The following is a 24415-nucleotide window of genomic DNA, read 5'->3' on the forward strand; positions in this document are numbered from 1 at the left end:
TTGTTGTTGAAGACTGTCCTAGAGGGACATTCCGTGACTACTGAATGACATAGATGCTCTGGTTGAGAATGAATTTTCAGGATGTATGCACATGTTAGGGCGCATCGTCTATCTTTTAATGCAGGTTCATCTGTTTCTACGTAGAGGCTGGTTATTGGGGATGTCCTGTATGCGCCAGCTGCTAACCGTAATCCAAGGTTGTGTATGGGGTCTAGTCGTTTTAAATAGGATGTCCTAGCTGAACCATATACTACATCCGTACTGTAACTTGGAGCGTACCGCGGAGCGGTAGATTTGCAGAAGGCATGCTCGGTCGGACCCCCACCGTTTCCGCGAGAGTACCTTTAGGACAATAAGTGCTTGGGCAGCTTTCTTTTTCAGATTGTTTATATGCGGAAGAAACGAAAGTTTCTTGTCAAATGTGATGCACAAAAATTTATGTTCTTGTTTCACTGGTAGTATAGTCTGGTTGAGATATAGCATGAAACCGGTCTGTAAGCCTCGTCTCAAAAAGAACACAACGGCCACTGTTTTTTTGAGGAGAAAACTTAAATCCATTGCTGTCTGCCCAGGTAGCTAGTTTATTTAGTGTCAGTTGTCTCTCACAGGTGGATATGTTGGAGGAAGTGCATGCTATTTGCAAGTCATCTACGTAGATGGAGTACATTATGGACTTTGGGATTACTGCAGCTAACGAGTTCATTTTGACTATAAAGAGAGTTGTGCTTAGAATGCACCCCTGCGGCACGCCGTTTTCTTGTGTGAAAGTTATGGAGAATACTGTGCCTAAACGGACTTGAAATCTACGGTTCTTCAGGAAGTCATTCAGGCAGCTAAGCATCCTGCCACGGGTACCTAGATCTGCTAGGTCGCGGAGGATACCGAACCTCCACGTGGTGTCGTAGGCCTTCTCCAGGTCGAAGAAGACCCCGACACAGTGCTGCCTGTGGCTGAACGCCTTACAAATTGTGTTCTTCCAAAACGCCTTCCAAAAGTGATCGGTTGTTGATGACGCCTTTTTGAAGCCGCATTGATGTATATCGAGAAGTTGCCGGGATTCTAGGAAAAAGGTTAGTCTTATGTTTACGATGCTTTCAAAGGATTTTGCAATGCAACTGGTTAGGGCTACTGGCCTGTAACTGCTAGGACATGTGGGGGGTTTACCTGATTTCAAAAAGGGTACTATTATGTCTTTTTTCCAAGCTTCTGGTATCTTGCCAGTCATCCATATTTTGTTAAACAAATTCAGCAATGCTTCTATGGCGGCTTGCGAGAGGCGGGCGAGCATTTGATAGTGTACATTGTCAGGCCCCGGTGCTGTTTTTTTTTTTCAAGAGATAACACTCTGTTTAATTCATGTATTGTTATAAGTCCATTGTAGCCATCTTTTATACCTGTCCAAAGGGGAAGCTTTTGAAATGTGCGAGTATAGTTGGATGAGCTTGAAACGTTGGCAAAGTGCTCGCCTAAAATGTTCACTTGTTCTTCTCACGTTGTTTGTGTTTCGGGTGGTGTCAGCATGTGCAGCTCTGCTGTCCGATTTGCGCTATGTACACTGATAGGCTCTTGGGATCTTGCAAGTTCTTTTCCAGCATTGCTATCGAAACACACGAGGCAGCGCAATTATTAGGGTGCTTTCACCTCGGTATAATGCCTTTTATGTTCGAAATTTGTGCCAGCAAGGAAATGAAAAGCCTTACTACAAGAACTACATCACAAGAGTATTTCAATATAGTTCCTTTTCTAAATGCAGGTCAGAAATTGTTCCCTTAGAAATAAGTTATCTCTTCTGTACAGAGCTCGTGCCCGCTTTTTAACCTCGTGGATGTCTATCAATGACATGAACAAATGACACACTTTCAAGTAATTGTTTCAATAGGCTTCGTTGCCACTGGTGCAAAGCATGCATGGCAGGCATGAATAGGCCTGATGTTAAAACATATACAGTAGAATCTCGATAAACGGAACCTCAAGGGACCGGGAAAATATGTTCCGTTTATCAGGAGTTTCGTTTAAAGAGAGAATAGGTTCAGCATTGCGCAATCCGCTTCTGCGTGAACCCTACGCGGCTGGCGCGCGCGCGCTCAGTTGGCAGTCTCAGCGGATCTCAATTTGCGAAATCTAGGTAATAAGGAGAACGGTACACTATGAGAACAAACTTTATTAGAGAAAAATAAGCAGTGAATTTTTGTTCCAGTAGTACTAGTACTGAAATTAAAAAAAAAATGTCAAAAGAGTGAGAATTACCACTTATTGGCTAGTGAAAAAGGATTTTATATTTGCTTGTTTGAGCTCTCGCAGCTGTTTTTTGTTAATGGCATCACCCATTCTTGACAGGCCGTGCAGAAACACTTCCGAACCTTCTTCTCGTTGGAAAAAACTCTTCAGCATTTGGACTGCCGATTCCGCCTGCGCAGGTGTCACCACAGGATCAGAGTCAGTGGTCTCGTTTTTAAGCTCTTCCTCCTCGTCTTCACTTTCATCAGGGGGGCAGACATCAGCTATAATGCTGTGCCCGGTATTTTCTGGGCATGTTGCCACATCGCTGTCGATCTGGACATATCGACAGTGTACGATCTGGGCAGTGTACGAGCAAACCGGAAACCGCCGGAGACGGAAACCGGAGTGGTGACGCGGGGAGGAGAAGGAGGGGAGCATTGATGCGTACCGCGATGGCACTGCGCTTGTCCAACTAGTTGCGGTTTCGAGTTTTTCGGTTCCGTTAACGCGGTGGTCGCAAAATTCGAGTTCCGATGAACGATATTTTTTTTACATTGGCTTAATACAAAACCAACCAATCGCGAGGCGTTTGTTCCGTTTAAGCGGTAGTTCCGTTTAACTGATTTCCGTTTATCGAGATTCTACTGAATAGCAGAATGCTTCAGTTTCATCTTTAGAGAGGATGCGATAGCGCCTTTAACGCCGTCTCTTCATTTTGCCAATTTTAAGCATCTAGAGGCTGGCACGTAGTTGGCAAAGCATACGTCTATTTGTTTTTGATTTTAGGGTAAAACGCAGCATCTTCTCGGCGCACACTCTACGTTTACTGTGAACAGCATAGAATTGGAGGCACACATGTTGGCGGCTTGAATCACTGTCACAAACTTGACTGCAACTGGACAAGATGGTGCATGCTAAATAAGAAGCGAAATTGCATGACAGCACACTGAACGCTGCACAATTAACGGATACGTCATAATTTAATACGAAATGACGTGCATATTTTTTGGATACGTTTTTCTCAATGCTGGATTACAGCGATGGTGACGCCTTTTCGTCTGGACGAGCCGCGTACGATATTGCGTAATAAAAAGAAATGAAACCGAAAAGCAGACAAGATTACTAGAACATTGGTTCTGGCAAGCAAGTCGAAAAAGCTGTCACACTTGTTTCACAGTATTAAATTTCGCATCACACAAACACGTTCTCTGAGGCAATGCATGGCTTCGAAGTCATAACTGTCATAATGTAGTCGTAACTGCACTTCAGCCATGTAGAGTGCAACGGCAGCATGTAACAGCTGCATGCGTGGTAGCTGCTCCATGCTTCCGCGCCACGTGTAGCACACGACACGCCAAGCAAGTTGACTGCAGCGCCATTAGTTCTCGCAACGGCCACCAGGGCACCTCTTCAGGCGAAACTGTGCAATTGAATTCATTGTAGCACCGTTGGCACCGACCAAGAGGATGGCGATAGCTTTCGAGATGAAACAGCATATTCACCAAGATTTCAGGCAAGGTTGCAAGGTTTGCACTCTACGATTTTAACTACAGTGAAATCTCGATCAGGATCTCGCTACAGAATAGATATTCAGCTCTAACTGAGGATGACAACATTACCCTAGAAGAAATGGGCAATAATTTCAGAGATACTATTACTGAGCGCGCTGTAGAAGTAGGCGGTCAGATAGTTAGAATACCGGTAAGCTGTCTAAGGAGACGAAAGATTTGATTAAGAAACGCCAGAGTATGAAAGCTTCCAATCCAATAGACGAGACAGAATTGGCAGAGATATCAAAGCTAGTCAATAAGCGCAAAGTGGCTGATATAAAAAAGTATAACATGGAGAAAACTGAGCATGCTGTAAAGAACGGCAAGAAGCCTTAAAGCGGTGAAGAAGAAATTGGGCATAGGCAAAAATCAGATGTATGCGCTAAGGGACAAGGCGGGCAACGTCGTCACGAATATGGACAAGATAGTCAAAGTAGCTGAGGAGTTCTATACTGATCTCTACAGTAGCCAAAGTAGTCAGGACCGTAGTAAGATTGGCGGTATAGAAAAACAGTCAGATGTTCCACCAGTGACGAAGGACAAGGTTAAGAAAGCAATAGAAACTATGAAAAGGAGGAAAGCAGCTGGAGAGGATCAGATAACTATGGTTTGAAGGACGGGGGAGATATCGTGCTAGAAAAACTGGCCACCCTGTATATGCAGTGCCTGGTGTCATTGGCGGTACCGGAACCATGGAAGAACGCAAACATTATCCTCATTCATAAGAGTTGTGTTGTGTTGTGCTGGGTTTTATGGCGCATAAGCAACTAAGGCTATCATGCGCCAAGAGCAAGGTTAAAATGTGTAATGTTTGGAAAAGTAAAAACAAATGTGTTGAAATCTACAATTTGTTCAGATAGTCTGCTTCTTTTAGGAAACTAAAAACACTTGTTAAATTTACTAATGCACTTTCTCCTAAAAGCAAGCTCGGGTGGAATGGGATGGCATGGTTGAAGAATAAGGTAAAATACTTTTTCCGTAGTGTCTCAAGTTTGGGGCACGTAATTAGGACGTGGTTGACTGAGTATTTCTCTGCATTCTGCACAGGTAGGCTTATCATGTTTCATAAGTAGAAAATTGTGTGTAAGATGCGTATGGCCAGTACAAAGACGGCAGGCTATTGCTTCCATTAAACGTGAATGCTGTGTGCTTGATATCCATTCTTCTATTATGGGTTTTACAAGGCGTAATTTATTATTTTCTGTGTTATTCCACAGAGCCTGCCACTTATCTTTCTATTTACACTGTATTAATTTCAGGCAGTCTTTATGCGGAATGCTGACTGTTTAAAGATTTTTGTTGTGAACATGGGCAGCGCAAATGTCCGCTCTCTCATTGCCATCGATGCCTACGTGGCTTGCAACCCAGCATAATGTTATGTTATGCCCTTGTGCGGTTATCTTTGCTATATTGTGTACTATATTACCAAGTAATGGCATGGTTGCATTTTTGGAATTTAGAGCTGTAAGTATGCTCAGCGAATCCGTGTAAATAACACTATTCTCGATGCTGTTGTTTATAATTTTTTCTACAGCTTGCAGGACAGCATAGCATTCTGTTGTAAATATTGATGCACATTGATGAATTCTAGTTACTTTTTCGGACCGCCCTTCCACTACTGCGCAACCAACACAGAAATTAGTTTTTGAACCGTCTGTGTAAAATTCGGTACAATTACTGTATTTTTCTTTGACGGTACGATATTCTTGTATGATATGCTCTTGAGATGTTTGGAGTTTACTGAACTGTGTTAGAGAAAAGTCAAATACTGGGGGAAGGTTATACCATGGGGGAAGATGGTTGTTGCTTTTTTTTTGAAACCGAAGCGTGGCCTTGTGGTAGAGCATCCGCCTCGTGTTCGGGAGGTACCAGGTTCGATCCCTGGTGCCGCCGGGTACCCACCGGCTCTTCAGTGGGTACAAGCTTTCCCCCGGCCTGGTGCTCGGCTCTTTGGGGTGAAATGTTTGGGAAAGGGGTCATAGGTCTCAAATAGTTGCTCCGATGTGGCAGTGATCAATTCCGCCATCGGACAATAATAAGTCCGCCTTGTGCGGCAAAAGCCCATTATGTGGCCCTTTAATTTTGGACCCCTTGAAACACGGTAACTCGAACCACCTTTGCAGGCTGAAGTGTTCGAAACTATTTTGCCCCAGAAGGAGCGCAGCAAGGTTTGCGGAGCCTCTTCCAAGCGCACACCCCTGTGAGAGCCGGGCGCCAGGCCGGGGAACACTTGTACCCATTTTTACCAGTGGGTGTCCGGAGGCGGGTTTCGAACGAACCACCTCCCGCAGCCGAGATGGACGCCCTAACCACTAGGCCACTACTGCGGCAGTGTATTTAATATACCGAGGTCTTGGCATATGTCTTCAAACCATAGTATCAACGGTCTAGTTGCTTGAGGTTTATTGGTAAATATGATTCTGGAAGGACAAGTTGAGACGATTGGGTAGCAAAAGTGTTTTTTCTGTGATCTTATTCTGAGAATGTATGCACACGTAAGGGCTTTTCTTCTCTTTTCCAGTGAAGGCTCATTTGCCTCTACATAGAGGCTGACCACAGGGGACGTTTTGTATGCTCCGCATGACGGACGCAGACCAAGATTATGAACTGGATCTAACTGTTTTAAATATGGTGGTCTTGCTGAACCATAGACTACAGATCCATAATCCAGACAGGAGCGCACCAGAGAACGGTAAATGTGAAGGAGACATGCTCTATCTGAACCCCAACGTTTGCGCGACAGAACTTTAAGGATATTAAGATTGGTTGGCTGGTTTGTGGGGTTTAACATCCCAAAGCAACTCAGGCTATGAGAGACGCCGTAGTGGAGGACTCCGGAAATTTCGACCACCTGGGGTTCTTCAACGTGCACTGACATCACACAGCACACGGGCGCCTTGCTTTTCGCCTCCATCGAAAACCTGCCGCCGAGGCCGAGATTCGATCCCGCGCCCTTGGGAACCGTAGTCGCTTGGCTAGCTTTAACTTTTAGGTGTTTTATGTGCTTTAGGAATGTGAGTTTTTTATCAAATATTACACCTAAAAACTTATGTTCCTGCTTTATTGGAAGTACGGTGTCAGTTAAGGTGTCTGTCTGCAAGCCCCTCTTGAGCGAGAATAGAACAGCAAATGTTTTCTGTGGGAAAAACTTGAATCCATTTTTGTCTTCCCAATTTTCAAGTTTGTTTAATGTGAGTTGGATCTATCTTTCACATGTTGTTAAGTTGGCTGATGTGTGTGCAATCTGTACGTCGTCAACATAAACCGAGTACATAACGGACTTACTTTGGCTATGGAATTTATTTTTACTATGAAGTGTGTGGTACTGAAAATACACCCCTGTGGTACTCCATTTTCCTGGATAATGTTTTTTGAAAATGTAGCGCCAAGGCCTACTTGGAAGGTGCGGTTAGAGAGACAGTCACTCACGCAATTCAGCATCCTTCCACGGATGCCGAGATCGGATAGGTCTTTCAGAATGCCAAATCTCCAGGTGGTATCATATGCCTTCTCCATGTTGAAAAAGACAGCTAGACAGTGTTGTCTATGAATGAACGCCTCTCGAACTGTGTTTTCAAGTCGAACGAGGTGGTCCACTGTTGAACATGCTTTTCTGAATCCGCTTTGGTGTACATCGAAAAGCTCACGGGATTCGAGAGTAAACATTAACCTCTTATTTACCACGCTCTCGAAACATTTAGCAAGGCAGCTCGTAAGAGCTATGGGTCTATAGCTGCCAGGAGAAGTTGGTGGTTTTCCAGATAAGAAAGGGGACGCTAAGGACCTTAAAAATTACAGACCAATCAGCTTACTGTTTGTTACGTATAAGGTATTTACTAAGGTAATCGCTAATAGAATCAGGACAACCTTAGACTGCAATCAAGCAAAGGATCAAGCAGGTTTTCTGAAACAGTACACTACTATTGATCATATCCATACCATCAACCAGGTGATAGAAAAAAACTCGGAATATAACTAGCCCTTATACATAGCATTCATTGATTACGAAAAAGCATTTGACTCAGTAGAAACCTCGACAGTGATGCAGGCATTGCGAAATCGGGGGGTAGACGAGCTGTACGTGAAAGTACTGGGAGATATATATGCTGGCTGCACAGCAACCACAGTTCTGCATAAAGAAAGTAACAAAATTCCCATAAAGAAAGGTGTTAGGCAAGGAGACACAATCTCCCCAGTACTATTCACAGCTTGCTTAGAGGAAGTATTCAGAAACTCGGAATGGGACCAGTTAGGGATAAGGGTAGATAGAAAATACCTCAGTAATCTGCGATTTGCTGATGACATTGCCTTGCTAAGTAACTCGGAGGATGAACTGCAAATAATGATTGTTGACCTAGACAGGAAAAGTAGAAAGGTAGGCTTGAAAATCAATATGCAAAAGACTAAAGTAATGTTCAACTGCCTCGGGAAGGAACAGCAGTTTACGCTAGGTAGCGAAGCACTGGAAGTAGTAGGCGAATATATCTACTTAAGACAAGTAGTAACCGCAGATCCGGACCATGAAAAGCAAATAACAAGAAGAATAAGACTGGGATGGAGCGCATTTGGCAAGCACTCCCAGATTATGACTAGCAGCTTACCGGTATCGCTCAAGATGAAAGTATACAACAGTTGCATCAAAAGCTAACAAAGAGAGTTCTACTTAAGTTGAGGACAACGCAGAGGGCTATGGAAAGAAAAATGGTAGGGATAACGTTAAGAGATAGGAAACGTGTGGAGTGGGTCAGAGAAAAAACTCAAGTTACTGACATTCTAGTGGAAATCAGGAAGAAGAAATTGGCATGGGCAGGACATGTGTGAAGAGAGGATAACTGATGGTCTCTTAGGGTAACAAACTGTATCTCAAGGGAAGGAAAGCGTAACAGGGGGCGGCAGAAAGTTAGGTGGGCTGAGGAGGTTAATAAATTAGCAGGGGTCAATTGGATGCAGCTAGCACAGAACCGGGTTAATTGGAGAAATATGGGAGAGGCCTTCGCCCTGCAGTGGGTATAGTCAGGCTGATGATGATGATGATGAAATTCGTCCCAAGCTTCAACCACTGAGGTCTTCTTTATCCGTCTGCGGAGCTTAGCTCATAAACACGCTGAAAGAGTATCATGTTTCTTTTTTTTTCAGTTCAGGGAAGATTAATGCAAATAGCATATGCGTGAATTTTCGATGCGTTTGCAAAGCGCAGAGGTTTCCAAGCTTGAGCATCGTACCCATGAGAGAGAAATAATGCTTCACACAGTGAAGCTCTACGTCCTCGTGCGATTCTGTTTTTATGTGAACTCACTAAACCAAGAGCAGAGCTCTAAAGCAGGGCAGATGAAGTACCTGAAACTAAAGAGATGTAAATAATCGTGTTTGAGAGCTCTATTTAATGATTCTGCCAATGACTTGCGTGTTTTCAAATTTAGCAGATTAATTCATTCATGTTCTCGTAGTTCATGACATTTTCATATAGTTCCATAGTGTTTTATATATTGGTATATATGCCTTAATTATGCATTAATATTAACTTAAGTAGCAAATACCCATCGATTTTTATTGGCGACAACCCAATGTTTCCTTTAAAACAAGTGCTTAAATTTTTATCACAAGTAGGCTTTTTACATACGGATGAGATCTTTTAATACATCTACTTATACATTGCACATCCATTATATATCGCAAATGAATTTTAGGCCCTATACACCATTGTTTTTAGCAATTTTACAGAGCGAATACATTTTTAGGCCCTATACACCACTGTTTTTTATTCCTTCATGAAAAATCACAACTATTCCATTATATAAACTTGAGTACACCTTTAACCTTGAGTCTGGCGCTCTTTGGCCTGAGTCGCCCTTGCGCCATTAAAATCCATCATCATCATCATAAGTAGCAAATGATTTATCCTACTGGTTTTTGAGGTCGTCCGCTGTGTGGTTTCATGCGTTTGCATCAGCTCTTGCTGATCTATTTTGTTTTGTATACAGCTGTCCATTCATATGTATCTGCCCATATTCAAATAAAGTATTCAAAAGTCCCTGGCATGATTTCTGTCTCCAAGCAATATTTGCATACTCCATATGTGAAGCAAAGTATGCTAGCCTAGCCATGCGCTTTCAGTCTGCGCAACTGTCGATGGAGGACTTCAGTGCAGCCTGCATGAACCGGCGTATCCGTTAAACATTTTTCATCATAAAAATATGCTAGGCATTCATTATTGAACTTCCCTTTAACGTTCGAGAAATAAAGTACCTAATGCATTCAGCAAATTTCTTACTGTTGCTTGTCATTTCATCGGCAATCTGTATCTTACATTGGCTGTATGTGCCATGCCACTTATACACACTTTCCTCGACAACAGCCGCTTTTATAGAAAACGAGTTCTTTTAATCATGCACAATCAGTTTAACTACGTTTATTCAAGCGTGTCAGAGCTGAAGCGATGCAATTTATTGTTGCGCGCCTTCGTGGTCCGAAGAAGTAGCTGTGATGGAGGTGGTTCACCCAGCTGTCAGCTCAGTGCTCATGCGCTCCTCTTACACACAGCACCCTCTCACACCGGCCAGAGCGGTCATCGCTGAAACGAGCAGCTCGTCGGCGGCAGACGGCACACTTCTCAATTTTGGAACACTATACCACTGTGTGCATTCCACCACTTTGAGAGGTGTCTCCGTGTCTCGTTGTCATTACTCCTTCGTTCCGTTCGTGTTGCTTGTTTTTTTCCACCGTATACCGTGTTCTTGGTGCCACATCGTGATGGGGCAGTACGCAAGCTGTACAGCTGCTTTTAAGCTGAGAGCTACCGAGTACGCGCTAGAAGATGGTAACCACACACTTCGGTGTCAAGTTCTGCGTGCATTACTGAAGGCAGCGGTTGCAGTATCGACACGGACTCGGATCAAGACTGATCAAGAGTAGAACTGTATGGTCTGCTGTGAAAATTATACCACGAAATGCGGGGAGTGATGGTTAGGCTGCGTGCGGCAAACAGTGCTTTAGCAATTCGTGCTTTGGACAACCTTGTTGAAAATAATGTTTTAGTTTATGTTTACACTGGCTGACCTAAGATTCACGATTGACACCTATCTAAATTTGCTTTTAGTGCTCCAAAACATTTGCTCGAAAAATTTCCCCACATAATTATTGCATCCCCTAACTTCGCATCGATTTCCTGCAAAGTGCGAGCATTATGAGAGTAAATATGATACATCAGCAACGCATCAACCCTCAACGTTTGGAGCCGCCAATTATCAGCCCTGCAAGCAATGCACAGAGTGCACCTGTTAGATCCTGTCTTCCTTTTTACCTTGTCTTCCTTTTACCTTTTACACAGCGTCACCTCTCGAGCTGCTCTGCAGCAGAATCATCTCTATACGTATTGCTCATAATGACACCTAGTCTAGACCGTAATAAAACATCACTTATGCCCACATAAACTAATTCCTCATATCATTCAGCCATGCCATATCAGACAAGCACGAAACACTAGTCATGTGTATTTTGCGCTCTTTCTAGTGCACCCTTCAATAAAAAGCAAAACTCCCTTCGCATCACCTGTGCTTTTAGCATTTGTCACTCGATAGCACCACTGCATGCTGAATTTCTTGGATGAAGCAATGATCACGGACAACTAAAGCTTTTAGCGGCGAGGAATGGGTTCCTATGCTCTAACACCCTTGCATGTGGACGCTGAAATGGACACTACCCTACATTAAAAATGCCTAATCACTGTTTGGAGAGTTAGGTATAATACTAGTTTTCTGTACATCCCTTTTAGCAATGTGCAATCTCCATCACGCTCGCTGATCATGGTTTCCAGCATCAGCCTGCACAGAAATGGACGTATGCACAGATCCAAAAACTTTTCAGTAAACTTTTCCTGCTGTATTTCTAACAAAGCTGTCACAGAATTGAGCCCTTTGGATAGCAAGCTTTCTATGCTGAAAAAACTGAATGCCTAAAATCTAATATTTGGTCCTGTATCAGTGTAATGGCACTGCTAACTGTGGCATGCACATTTTAAGTGTTGCCTCAATAACTTTAATATGTCTGCCGCTTCCATACTTGATACAGTAAAAATGCATTAATTCGACACTGACGGGACCACGAAAAATTGTTGAATTATCCAAATGTCGACATATCCGATAGAATGAACAACAAAAAACAATGTTTGCCGCAACAGGATGTACCTTTATTTGGTAAAAAAATCTGTTATCATCATCTGCTTTTTCGGGCAAATTTGAGTGACTACGATAGCTCTAACAGCTGCCAGGTGGCCCGCAGCACACGCACAGTCAGGGATTTGTTCACAGAAGTCCTACAGCACAGACAAGGCTTCCGCGGCTTCTTTCACCGTGCGCTTCGGCATTTGGGACAACTGCTCACAACCATCATCTTCCGACGAATCGTCGTCAGTGCCTGTCACTTCTTCAATTATTTCGTCCTCGGTTAGCTGACCGGCAATGGCGATACCATCATCTATTCACACATAATCAGCAAGCCCCACTGCAGAGGGCAAGACCCTCTCGAAACAGCTGTTGTCGCAAAAACACCATCCATGAGAGCCTTCAGTATTTCTACTTCCGTCGCTAGGTCCTTTGCCTGGTACTTTGGCCATTTTGCTGGTGTCACCATTGCAACAGGACACAAAGGTGAGGCTGCAGACACTGCGCGCTACCCTGCGCGCTACCCACTCGAAAGCAGCGCAGTAAACACACTGGCAAAGCACGCAATTACAAAAAAAAGGCATTGCCTTATGGTCAAATAACCGCGCTCATAGCAGCAACACCCGGAAGCCACGACACACGCCAAAACGAGACTTGCTGTCGATAGGGTTAAACGGACGACACCAACACGACTGCTGCAATACGAAAAAGCACAAATAAAGTCGCCGGCCGCTTCTGCTGCCGCTAACCTCGCTTCCCTCACCCTCTCTCGCGTTGCTGATGATGATGACCATACAATGGCCTACCAGCCATACAGTAGCGCCGCTCGCGGCAGTGTATTTTCTTTTTTATTTCTTTGCTCTCGGCGCACCGGCTTGGCAGGCTGCAGAGTGAGGTCGAATTAACCGACGCACGCCAAAATTTGTTCGAATTAACGAGAGTTTTGCCCCATAGACTCCTATGTATAATTGTAGGGACCTCGCATGTACTTTTAATTATTCAATTTTCCAAATTAATGGGGGACGAATTAACGAGCTTTCACTGTAGAAGAACGGCTGATTGGGCGAGTTGGTGAACCATGACGGACAGTAATATAAGTGCGCAATAAAGATGCCATCGTTGTCCACTTCTCCCCTTCGTCTCGTCTTTGTTGTGCACTTATATTACTGTCCATCATGAGCTTTCACTGTAGTTACATCATTGTTTCTTTAGGGGGCCCTTGGCTATGGTTGCATGAACAGTTTGAGATTGCATTATAAACATAACAATGCTTCGTTTGAAACCCTTGCAAGGTCCCAAACCCCTTCCCACTCACATACACTATATCTATGCAAGCAAATAAGGTGAGACGATCAGTTTTCGATCATACTATCTCAACATCATAATAATAGCGTCAAAAGAGAGAATGTGGCAGCTAACATATTCTGCAGAAAAAAAAAAAAGAAGATTAAATGGGCAATTCACATATTCGAGAGAAACCAGGGTTTTTGCCTTTATACCATTCATTTGCTATTTTTATAGCATTCAAGAGATAACATAGCAAAGCAGTTAAATTTGATGAGGATGACCTGAAGATAGGCTAGGTGCAGTCAAGTAAGGCAGAAAAAACAGTACCGTTGCTTACATGCGCAAGCAAAGCAGTTCAGTAGCAAAAAAGGCGATGGAATATGGAGAAGACAAACAGTGCAGTACTCAGTGACTGCAGCGCAGTGCCAAGAGACAAACACAGTAACTAGTCTCAATAACTACACAAAGGTGATGTCCTGTGAAGGCTCAGCAACAAAACAAAGCTAACTTGAAACAGCACCCCATCCAGGTTACAGAGAAGTGTTTGGGTCTCTCAACAACATTCTACCAATGCAGATAAAGCCTCTCCACATTTACTAAAGCCACTATGGAATTAAGATATCGATTCGAATTCCACAAGCTGCATGGAGCAGTCACTTACTTCTCTGCTTTATACTCGCCCATTATGTTTCAGCTAACAGACTAATTTGCCTCTGATCAACACCAGAAACAAAAGTAAAAATGAGCCTTCTCCTTTCTTTGGGCAACTGCTTGAATGCGTATACTGTGATGAGCTCATTATTTCCTTTTTTTTTTTTTTTTTTTTTTTTTTTTGTAATTTTGTATAAGCTGCTTTTGCCCGCGCAATAATCTGTATTGCAAGTCATTTCCTTATGTTTTCTTGTCACTCACATTCTTGTTTACCTTGATTTGTAGTGCCGACTGTACTTACTCACTCCTGCTTGGACTGCCAAGAGGCAGTTGGCAGTATCAAATAAATAAATAAATAAAATAAATAAATAAATACCCAACACTAGAGAGAACATGGCTCTAAGGGTATTCTCAAGAGGCTGACAGCCTATGCAGACCCCCGAGCAGTCCCCGCTGTCCTAGTTGTGTAAGGCCAGCTTCAACTTGTTCCTTTCATCTCCACAATCATCCCACACATTGTGTTAGCAGTGTCACAAGGGACAATGCCACATGTCTAACCAAGTGCCTCCCCAATGGTTGATGCAGGCATGTGCATGAGTAAATAAATGCCGCTTCCTATTTTATACCGATTCATTTGAATTTCAAGAATCGGGAGTAGGAGAACTTTATACTGCCAAAACAAAACTGCTAGCTACGGCTGATGAACAGCTGACACCCACCCCGACTAACAATGAAAAACATTCCACCTTCACACCTTTGAACTGCTTTGAATGTGACGAGGACAGAAGTTATTAGGACTACTAAAAGCCACTCGGCAATAACCGGTCCCTACAACGATGACAGGGGTAAGGCCACTGACCTGGGGAGATTGCCCCTGGAGGATGCGATCCAGCTCGGCAAAAAGGGCCTCCCGATCCTCCGCGGGCAGGCTGAGCGTGGTGTCCTCTTCATCGTCCAGGACGAAGCAGCCACTGTCCACGCGCTCCCTCGTCTCCTCCCGCTTGTTCTCCTCTTGGCCCAGGATGTGTTCTCCTGCACACAGAGACCAGGCAGTGCACCAGTCAGAAGGAGCTGGGCTCAAGAAATGGACTGTCAAAGCGAATACACCCCCAGGACACAACTGTTTATAGTGGCACAACTCGCAGGTAGAGATTACAGTTGGTCGAGACATCTGTCTTTTTGTTGGTTTGCTCGTTCTTGCTCACAGTAGCTACACCGACAGAAAGCACTGCTACGTAATCATCAAAAACAACACCTGCGCAATGTTCTGTGGAAATATCACTGAGATTGCAACCAGCAGCATGTTGCTTTTTATCATACTTTCATTTCATACTACCACACCATGGGACTGGTCCCAGTTATCTAAAAAGCAAGTGTTTTTATTCAATCACTTCCTCATAGCAGGCACTCAGTGGTCGACTCAACCTGACTGTCAAATGCAGTGACTGCAATGATCCCCGTGTACTCAACTAGCACTGCAAAGCTTCTCAGTGCCATCAGTGGCACGCACATGAAAGATGCCAACAATCGCAAAAACCACTGGAAAAATAGAGGAACATTTGTCTTTCAATGTGCTCATCGTAGAGAAAATTAGCACAGCGATTATTTCTACCCGAAAGAAACTCAACTACAAAGTAGTGAAAGGCAATCAACCACACTAATCTAAACCTAGACACCACCTCCGCATGTAGAATACGGTGCTTTACCATTTGAGCCATGGGGAGATGTCTCCACGACTTCCTGCTTTCAAGCGTACTTTCTTCAAGTGCAATTTAACATTGAGAGTGTTCACCAGTGCCTCCCTCACAAGCAGCTGCGCACATAGAATGCGAGTGGCAGGGGGTGAGTGAGAATGTTCTCACGCTGCCTCTGCCGCACGAACCTTATTAAGATATCGATTCGAATTCCACAAGCTGCATGGAGCAGTCACTTACTTCTCTGCTTTATACTCGCCCATTATGTTTCAGCTAACAGACTAATTTGCCTCTGATCAACACCAGAAACAAAAGTAAAAATGAGCCTTCTCCTTTCTTTGGGCAACTGCTTGAATGCGTATACTGTGATGAGCTCATTATTTCCTTACACACACATATGCAAAAGCGGTACAACATTAAAAACATATTGCTCCTCCTTATCCTCCGCGAAAGATAAGTACTTTTCCCACGACCTTCCTTCGCTTATAAAAACTAATCCCAAAAAGTTTTGGAACCAGATATGCCCAGATCGGGATGGAGGATCCATATCTCTACAATATAACAACATTCCAGTTTCAGATATTAGATGCCCAGCAATATTCAACACATACTTTTCATCTGTACTCTCTTCCGAAGATAGCTCTAACCTACCGGAGGTGCCCGATCTTAATTGCCACTACATGACACCCATTGAAATAACTGAGGAAGGTATCATCTCTCTCATAAATAACCTTAAGGTATCTACTTCAGCTGGGGTAGATGGCATTAATTCTAAAATCTTAAAGAATACTATTTCAATCTCTAGTAAAATTTTATTTCATATTTTTAAGCAATCTTTAACTAGTGGATTGCTGCCCACGGATTGGAAAATAGCTAAAATAATAGCAATCTTTAAAACAGGAAACAAAACTTCAGCTGAAAATTATCGTCCTATATCTCTCATGTATTGGTTGTAAATGCTTGAACACAATTTCATCTCATGTTTTCAGTCATCTTAAGCAGAACAACTTTTTCTATGCTAATCAACATGGATTTAGGAAAGGTTATTCCTGCGAAACACAGTTATTCGAACTAACAACTGACGCATTTCAATATGAACAAAAACCTTTAAACTGATTGTATATTCCTTGATTTGGCCAAAGCTTTCGCTCGGGTAGCTCACTGCTGCTTGATTTCAAAATTATCATCACTCCGTCTAGACTCTAACTTCAACATGGCTTCGTAACTTCCTCTCGCATCGGCAACAGCATACCTGCCAACCTGAAGATTTCAAAGTTCGTAAAACCTCCGCGGCTGTTTTTTTTTCTACTTTCCAAGAATTTATCTTTAGCAACACCTTTGCTCACTCACCCACAAGCAAAATCCGTGTCCCGTAGAGTAATGAGCGAAAACTCCATTGTGTCACGATTTATTTTCGCAACGCTTTTGCAGTTGCTGACTTCGCCTGCTTCAAAAACTTCTTTGTGTAAGCTTGCTCAAAGCAGGTGCCACTCTGGTGTCCTTTCACCGTCAGCATACTTTCTAGAGTTTTCTCGGAAACAGATGAGCGAAACTCCGTTCGAGTTTTGTTGACAGAGCTGAATATTCTTTCACATTCAGCGTATACTGTGGGGAATGGAGAGTATGCCCAGCATAACCATTGAGATTCTGCGGAATCTGGGCGATCTGTCGACATCTCGAACGCTTCCCAATTGCGACCACTGCATGTCGCACCTTGGCTCATTCCGTATGTCTGCTGGAATCTGGTAAGCTTGTATGTTGGCAAACTCCACGTTGAGTGCATCAATTGTTTCTTCTCTTGTTTCTCCACTCTGCTGGGGCAGAATAGCAGGAAACACCATAATGAAATGAAGTACACTTCTGAATGAAGCAGTTTCTAGAGCCTGCACTTGGGCAACTTCAGCCATCTTCAGGCTGACGTCTTCCAGCGGGAACTTAGTTGTGCGAATATAACCACATGCTACAGTGAAGTAGAGACGTACAGCCGAGAAGAACTGCTTTTTCTCATTTGAGGTCAGCGTCTCAACTACAGAGGAGGTTGTCATGCCAATGACGATGTCTTTATCATCTTTTTGATTCTCTACAGCTCCATAGGCAACTTCAGGCAATGAATGGCATCCCTTGAGAACACCTGGCCGCACAAATCGAGTCAAGAGATCCTCGAGAAGGCGGTTCAAGAGGCCCCTGAGCACATCAATCTAAGGAGCTTGTGACTGAATTAGGCAGTTTGTCTTCTCAAAAAGAGGTATAACATTTTGGAGAAAAAGACAGCATGCCCTGCTTAGCTTCGACAAAAAAAGAAATAGGCGCTCTTCACGGGTCACGTGGCTAGCTTCTGCAGATTCCTCGCATTGAAGTTTCAGTTTCTTTGCTTGTGGTGCAGAATGAACTTCTTTTCTTTTTAGTGAAGGTCCATCACAGTCGGTGCTTTTTTTTTTTTTCAACACCTGCAGCAGCCTTGGGAAGGTGTGCAGCAGTATTTGAGGCCAGCGCAGGGTTCTTGGCGATTTGTAGAGAAGTCTTGGGAATCTGGTAAGACTCCAAAAATAATCTCTGCTTATTGCACTGTTTTGTTTCATTCAAGAAAAAGCTAAGTAGTGGTTTCCACTGGTCCAGCAGCCTCTTCAAACACTTCCCCAAAGACAGCCAACGTGTCGGCGAATGCTTCAGCATCTTCCTGACGTCGACGTCGTTCAATCTTTGAAAGTCTTTCAGTTGATCTTTCCGCTTTGAGCTTTTATCTAAGTAAAAACAAATGTCAACCAAGGCCTCATCAACCTTTACAGGAAGACATGCAGCTCCTTTTTGGGCGGCCAAGTTGATGAGGTGGCATGGGCAACCAACCCCGATCAAAGCTGGTTGGGCCTCCCTCAATACAGTCGAAACGTTTTTTTTTTTGCCAATCATGACATGGGCATTGTCCGAAGACAATGCCAACAGGTTTTCAAGAGGCAAACTTCGGGACTTCATTTCGTCCAAAATCAGATTTCCAATTTTCTGACCCGTCGCTTCCCCTTGGATTGTACCGAGGCAAAGGAGGCGGCTTTCAACTCTACTGGTCTCCTTAACGAAGTATGTCGCAACAATAGGGTAAAGCTGCGTATCCCTATTGTTACTTCCGTCCACAGCAATCGAAAATACCTGCTTTTTTAGGGCATCCAACAAAGGAGTCTCTGCGTTCGCGGCCATTTCACGAACAATTGCCGTCGTCTTCGTCCGTCAACAGGCGTAGCGTTTGGCTTCCTCGCACTTGGGGAACATTTTCCGGAAAAGTGGTCCAGCGTGATAACTGACACTGAGCGGCATATTGTGTTCAACTAAAAACGCCGTGAAATGGCATTCTGCACGAATCACACTTCATTGCGAACAAAACTTGTTAGGCTCGGCTGGCTGTCCGCTGCTCGCACGTATGCTTGGCGCTTTTTCGAAGCGATGTGGATCTTTATGTCGGACTTGCCACCATGTGAAATGTTAACATCACAGGCACACGTGGAGCGAAATGCGAACTTCTCTCTTTTCTTAGACGGCACGAAGCACGGAAATTCTGCCGCGTACGACTTCAAAAATACTTGGAAGCACTGTCGCGGCTTTGAGCCCGCCATTGCACTGCGAAACCGCTATTACTAAAACTTCAGAGTCACACTGAGTCGGGCGCGGCCGCATATTATGCAAAAACAGAGGCCAACACCAAAGTTGTCCAAACACGCGAACAAAGGAACAGCCACTTGCCTGGCGGATGTGGTATCGAGTTTTGGATATGGATTCGTGTTCCCCCGAGTAGATGATAGAAGTCACTACAACGTTTGCAGCTGCTGATGATGATATCACAAATATGTGTTGCCCTCTCGTGGCCGCCAAAGGTACCATAATAGTGTTAACATGGCCTCCGAGATTACCCTTCCGCGCGTGTGGTGTTATCTCGGAGGCCATGATGTTAATAGATGTCCGCACTTTTTTTTTCCGAAAATTAAACATTTTCCGTAAAATTTCCCGCAAGATTCGTAAAATCGTAAGACTGGTCAAAATTCGTACATTTTACGGAAAATTCGGAAAAGTTGGCAGGTATGGCAACAGTCCGTGTTTGTTAACAATCTGTGCTCTAATCTTCCCCCTGTTATCTCCGGTGTGCCGCAAGGTAGCGTGCTCGGACCCTTATTATTTCTTATTTATATAAATGATTTACCTAATAATATAACCTCTTGTATGTGCATTTTCGCAGATGATTGCATCATCCATCGCCCTATTAAACGTTCTAATGACCACCTGGCACTCCAATCAGATCTTCTTATTAACTAATGGTGCAAATCATGGTTAATGACCCTTAACATATTGAAGTGCAAAATAATGTCATTTAGCCACAAACAAAACAATTTCAGCTTTCCATACCGCATTCAAGATGATTTACTGACTGACGTATCTCATTACAAATACCTCGGTGTTAACTTTTCTTCTGATCTTTCATAGTCCTTCCATATTACATCCATATGCGCTGCCCCCTCAAAGTCATTAGGGCACCTATGACGTAAGCTCAGGAGCTCTCCTGCTAATATTCGTAAACTAGTTTACCTTACGTTTGTTCATCCAAAACTTGAATTTGCTTCATCCATTTGGCATCCCTATCATAACAACATGATCACCGCAATAGAATTCATCCAAAATAGGGCAGTACAATTCATACCTCGAAACTATAACTACCATTCAAGTGTCACTGTGATTAAAAGTAACCTTTCGTTAGAATTCGCTCTCCTAACACTATTTCACAAGTATGTATACCCCAAATAGATCAAGTTCGCTTCACCTCGATGTTCCATCCCACATGTCCAAAAGATTGCACAATCACCTCAGTTTTACAGGAATATATGGTGACACATTAGCCTTCAACTCATCAGCACTTCCACGAGCCATCAGATTATGGAATAACCTGCCAGACATTATCGCTTCTCTTCCTAGTCTAGAAGCGTTCCATCGTCAACTCATCACATTACATCATTGAAGCCTTCACTTAGCCTTATTTGTCTTATATATACAGTTTTATTAAATTTGTTGCAGCTGCTAAATGCCTTTGATGGGTTTTATTTACTTGTGTTTGCCCATATACTCTTTCCATTTACTTTTTCCCCCTTACTATTTTTTTAAGCGCTATATAGGGCACTTTGTGCCGCTTGCTTTTTAATGTGCATAAACTGTGTGTGTACCGTTGTGCTTTAATCTGTGTCGCGTATATCTTTTCCTTAGTGATATAATTATTTCTATGTCGTTTCGTGTTTTCTTCTGCACTATTTTGTTTGTTGATATATTAGTAACCATGCTTTCTATTTTTGAATGGTTCCTTACATTTTATATAATATATATATAGCATTCTATAGATTTTTTTGTCCCCCTTACACAATGCTTAATGGGCCTGTAAGGTATTTTCAAATAAAAATAAAAACATGTTAGCTTTCAAACAAGTGCACTTGAATATCAATAAGGAAATGCCTGCCGCAGTAGTTTTGAGCTGTTCATGAACCAAGCATTAATGATGGTTCTGGTCTGCAAGGACTGTCTGGTGTTACGCACAAGGTTTCTTTTCAGTCTCCCATGAGGATGCACTGCCATGTCATTTGTTTGCTTAGCCTGCATCCCCCCCACACAATGCTGTAGCAGCAGTTTAAAAAGATAAAAATAATACGTGTTCTCAGTGTGCACTAATGATACCATAATACCTGAATCTTTTTGGCTAATGTCATAACAGTGAAGCTGACTAAATGCAGCAAAAATTCGCTGGATGATTACAGCTATCGCTGACACAAAATCTCAGCACAGCTGTAGGCATTTCAACTACACGCAACTGCATATGACGCATGCAATGCCGACTAGGGGTGGCGCCTGGCCTCAGCCTTGAAGCCACTGCAGCCACCGAAGGAAGAGCTGATGGAGCGTGCAGCAATCCACCACTCTCACTGTATCCTCCTCACATTACTACTCTTTCATCCTCCGCCCAGATCTTTGCTTGTTCCAGAATGAGCACTCGGGTCGCTACACTTCATAAAATTCCTTGTGCTTGCCTACCGCTTACAGACACTAAGCAACAATGCATCAACTAAAGTTTTCTTCTTCTGAATTTTTTTTTTTTCATTTCATTCAATCCTTTACATGTACACTGTTATCCTAACTGGCAGCACTTTTGGTCCTGAAGTAAGCTGCAGATGACAACTACCAAAAAATGTTAACAATCAACGACTGAGCAATGCAATGCAACACAATGCAGCACAGAACGTCCAAGAAGAGGGTAGAGTCGGGCTGATTGGTTCGTGTTGGAAGGGGTCACGCTGGAAGCACAGAATATGTCCAAGATATCTGCTCTTTGTCACGCGACACTACTGTTTCCTGCTATGGCAGGCTATAAGTGTCTTCAAAGAGCCCTTCTGGCTATAAATCAGGTTGGACTCAATTTCTTCTCTTAAATAAATTTTATGAGGATGCACGGATCAAGTAAGGTCTGGTTTTACTAATACTTTCACGGAGCCCAGTAAAATGAGAACTCCATTGGCATTGTGCACCATACATGATATGCTGGACACGCTAAGTTCAGCACGTATATCTTTCCAGTACTCAGTGTTTCACTATGTCAAAGGATGTATCTCTTATCACGGCTGATAAGTGGCACGCCCATGCCACTCTCAGGTTCTGTTCGAAGACCAGGGGGACGCTATGGTAGGTATGCATACTGTTTAGAACAAAAGACATCACAAGGTTGGCAGATGAGACAAAAAAATACACTAAGAAGACACGAGAGAAAATTTGTCTCTTGAAATTCTCTTCTCCAAATTTAGAAACATAGGCAAAATACTAGTGCTGACAGGAGATCGGAAGTTGTGCTATGCTGCTCACAGCTTTTATGTCATTTTTATGCTGAATGCAGTCAACAATCCAGTTACCAGACTAAATTCAATAGTTGAAAGAGCCATGTCCTTTGTTTCTGAGTATCTCATTCTTAATTTTAATTATGCTGAAATGTACTGCTATGAGAGACTATACACAAAGCATGCAAGCCCATTTTTTCTCCTACTGCAGGCTGTAACTTATTTACGACTTACGCTAAGCAAACACAGACCAAAGGACCTTTGGAAATAGAATGAAGTATCAACAAGAATATCAATCCTTATTGCAGTGTGTTTAAGAAATTAAAGCTCTGACTGAATTTTTCAGGGTACAACTTTTTCAGGCAGTGAAACTAAGCAACTGAAACAGAACCTCTCTTCCAGCAGAGCCGAACCTTGTCCCCACATGAGCAATTGATTTTCTCCCAAGATAAAGTGCATCTTCAATGCCGTTGCAGCTTGACCGAAGCAGCTTGACCGAAGCGGTGGCCTTGTGGTAGAGCATCCGCCTCGCATTCGGGAGGCACCGGGTTCGATCCCTGGTGCCGCCGGTTACCCACCGGTTTTTCAATGGGTACAAGCTTTCCCCCGGCCTGGTGCTCGGCTCTTCTGGGGTGAAATGCTTGGGAAAAGGTGTCACGGCCTAAATAGTTGCGCCGATGTGGCAGTGATTCGTTCCGCCATCGGACAACAATAAGTCCGCCTTGCGCGGCAACAGCCCATTATGTGGCCCTTTTTTTTTTTTTCGTTTTGTTTTTTTTAGGACTGCTGCAGCTGAGGCTCTAAGGGAGCACTTCAGGTGAGGGTCAAAGGAAGTACCTTTGCAAGACAAACAGAACCACCTTTGCAGGCTGCGAGGTTCGAAACTGGGTTTGGGCCCACTGCGGAGGAGGGGCGCGCAGCGGGGTTTACGGAGCTTCTCCCAAACGCACACCCCTGTAAAAGCCGAGCACCAGGCCGGGGGACGCTTGTACCCATTTTTACCGGTGGGTTTCGAACTGACCACCTCCCGCAGCTGAGACGGGCGCTCTAACCACTAGGCCTTGTGGTAGAGCATCCGCCTCGCAATCGGGAGGTACCGGGTTCGATCCCTGGTGCCGCCGGGTACCCACCGGTTTTTAAATGGGTACAAGCTTTCCCCCGGCCTGGTGCTCGGCTCTTCTGGGGTGAAATGCTTGGGAAAAGGGGTCACGGCCCAAATAGTTGCGCCGGTGTGGCAGTGATTCGTCCCGCCATCGGACAACAATAAGTCCGCCTTGCGCGGCAACAGCCCATTATGTGGCCCTTTTTTACCGAAGCGGTGGCCTTGTGGTAGAGCATCCGCCTCGCATTCGGGAGGTACGGGGTTCGATCCCCAGTGCCGCCGGGTACCCACCGGTTTTTAAATGGGTACAAGCTTTCCCCCGGCCTGGTGCTCGGCTCTTCTGGGGTGAAATGCTTGGGAAAAGGGGTCACGGCCCAAATAGTTGCGCCGATGTGGCAGTGATTCGTTCCGCCATCGGACAACAATAAGTCCGCCTTGCGCGGCAACAGCCCATTATGTGGCCCTTTTTTTACCGAAGCGGTGGCCTTGTGGTAGAGCATCCGCCTCGCAATCGGGAGGTACCGGGTTCGATCCCTGGTGCCGCCGGGTACCCACCGGTTTTTAAATGGGTACAAACTTTCCCCCGGCCTGGTGCTCGGCTCTTCTGGGGTGAAATGCTTGGGAAAAGGGGTCACGGCCCAAATAGTTGCGCCGATGTGGCAGTCTTACCTGGTAGAGCACCCATGTCTAATACAACCAACCGCTTTAAACGCCCAAAGCTAAAGGGGAAAAAGATCAGCATTCTTGATTACAGCAAATTTTCTCGGCACATCTAATTACAAGAAGCTTTCATAGATGGCACCAGCTGCCCCAGTGGCTAGGCAAATTGGCGCAACCTAACTATTTATAGGAATGACACAGTTACACAAGCTCCACCCCTGAAGCCTTCCCTACACTAACAAGAAAA

At 44.0% G+C, this 24415-nt stretch overlaps 1 protein-coding gene across 2 annotated transcripts in view; it reads right to left on the minus strand.

Annotated features, from left to right (window-relative positions):
• Window positions 1-24415, minus strand: part of LOC146187424 (endoplasmic reticulum membrane sensor NFE2L1-like) — a 145741-nt gene that overhangs the window by 94478 nt on the left and 26848 nt on the right. For both annotated transcript variants that reach the window (XM_084607681.1, XM_084607680.1), the window contains exon 4: window positions 14727-14899. In XM_084607681.1, coding sequence (XP_084463807.1) covers window positions 14727-14899 — 173 coding nt within the window. The remainder of the gene's footprint in view (window positions 1-14726; window positions 14900-24415) is intronic.

This window comes from Amblyomma maculatum, chromosome 6 (assembly GCF_055883805.1).
Source record: "Amblyomma maculatum isolate TAMU_Amacu chromosome 6, ASM5588380v1, whole genome shotgun sequence".
Lineage (NCBI taxonomy): Eukaryota > Metazoa > Arthropoda > Arachnida > Ixodida > Ixodidae > Amblyomma > Amblyomma maculatum.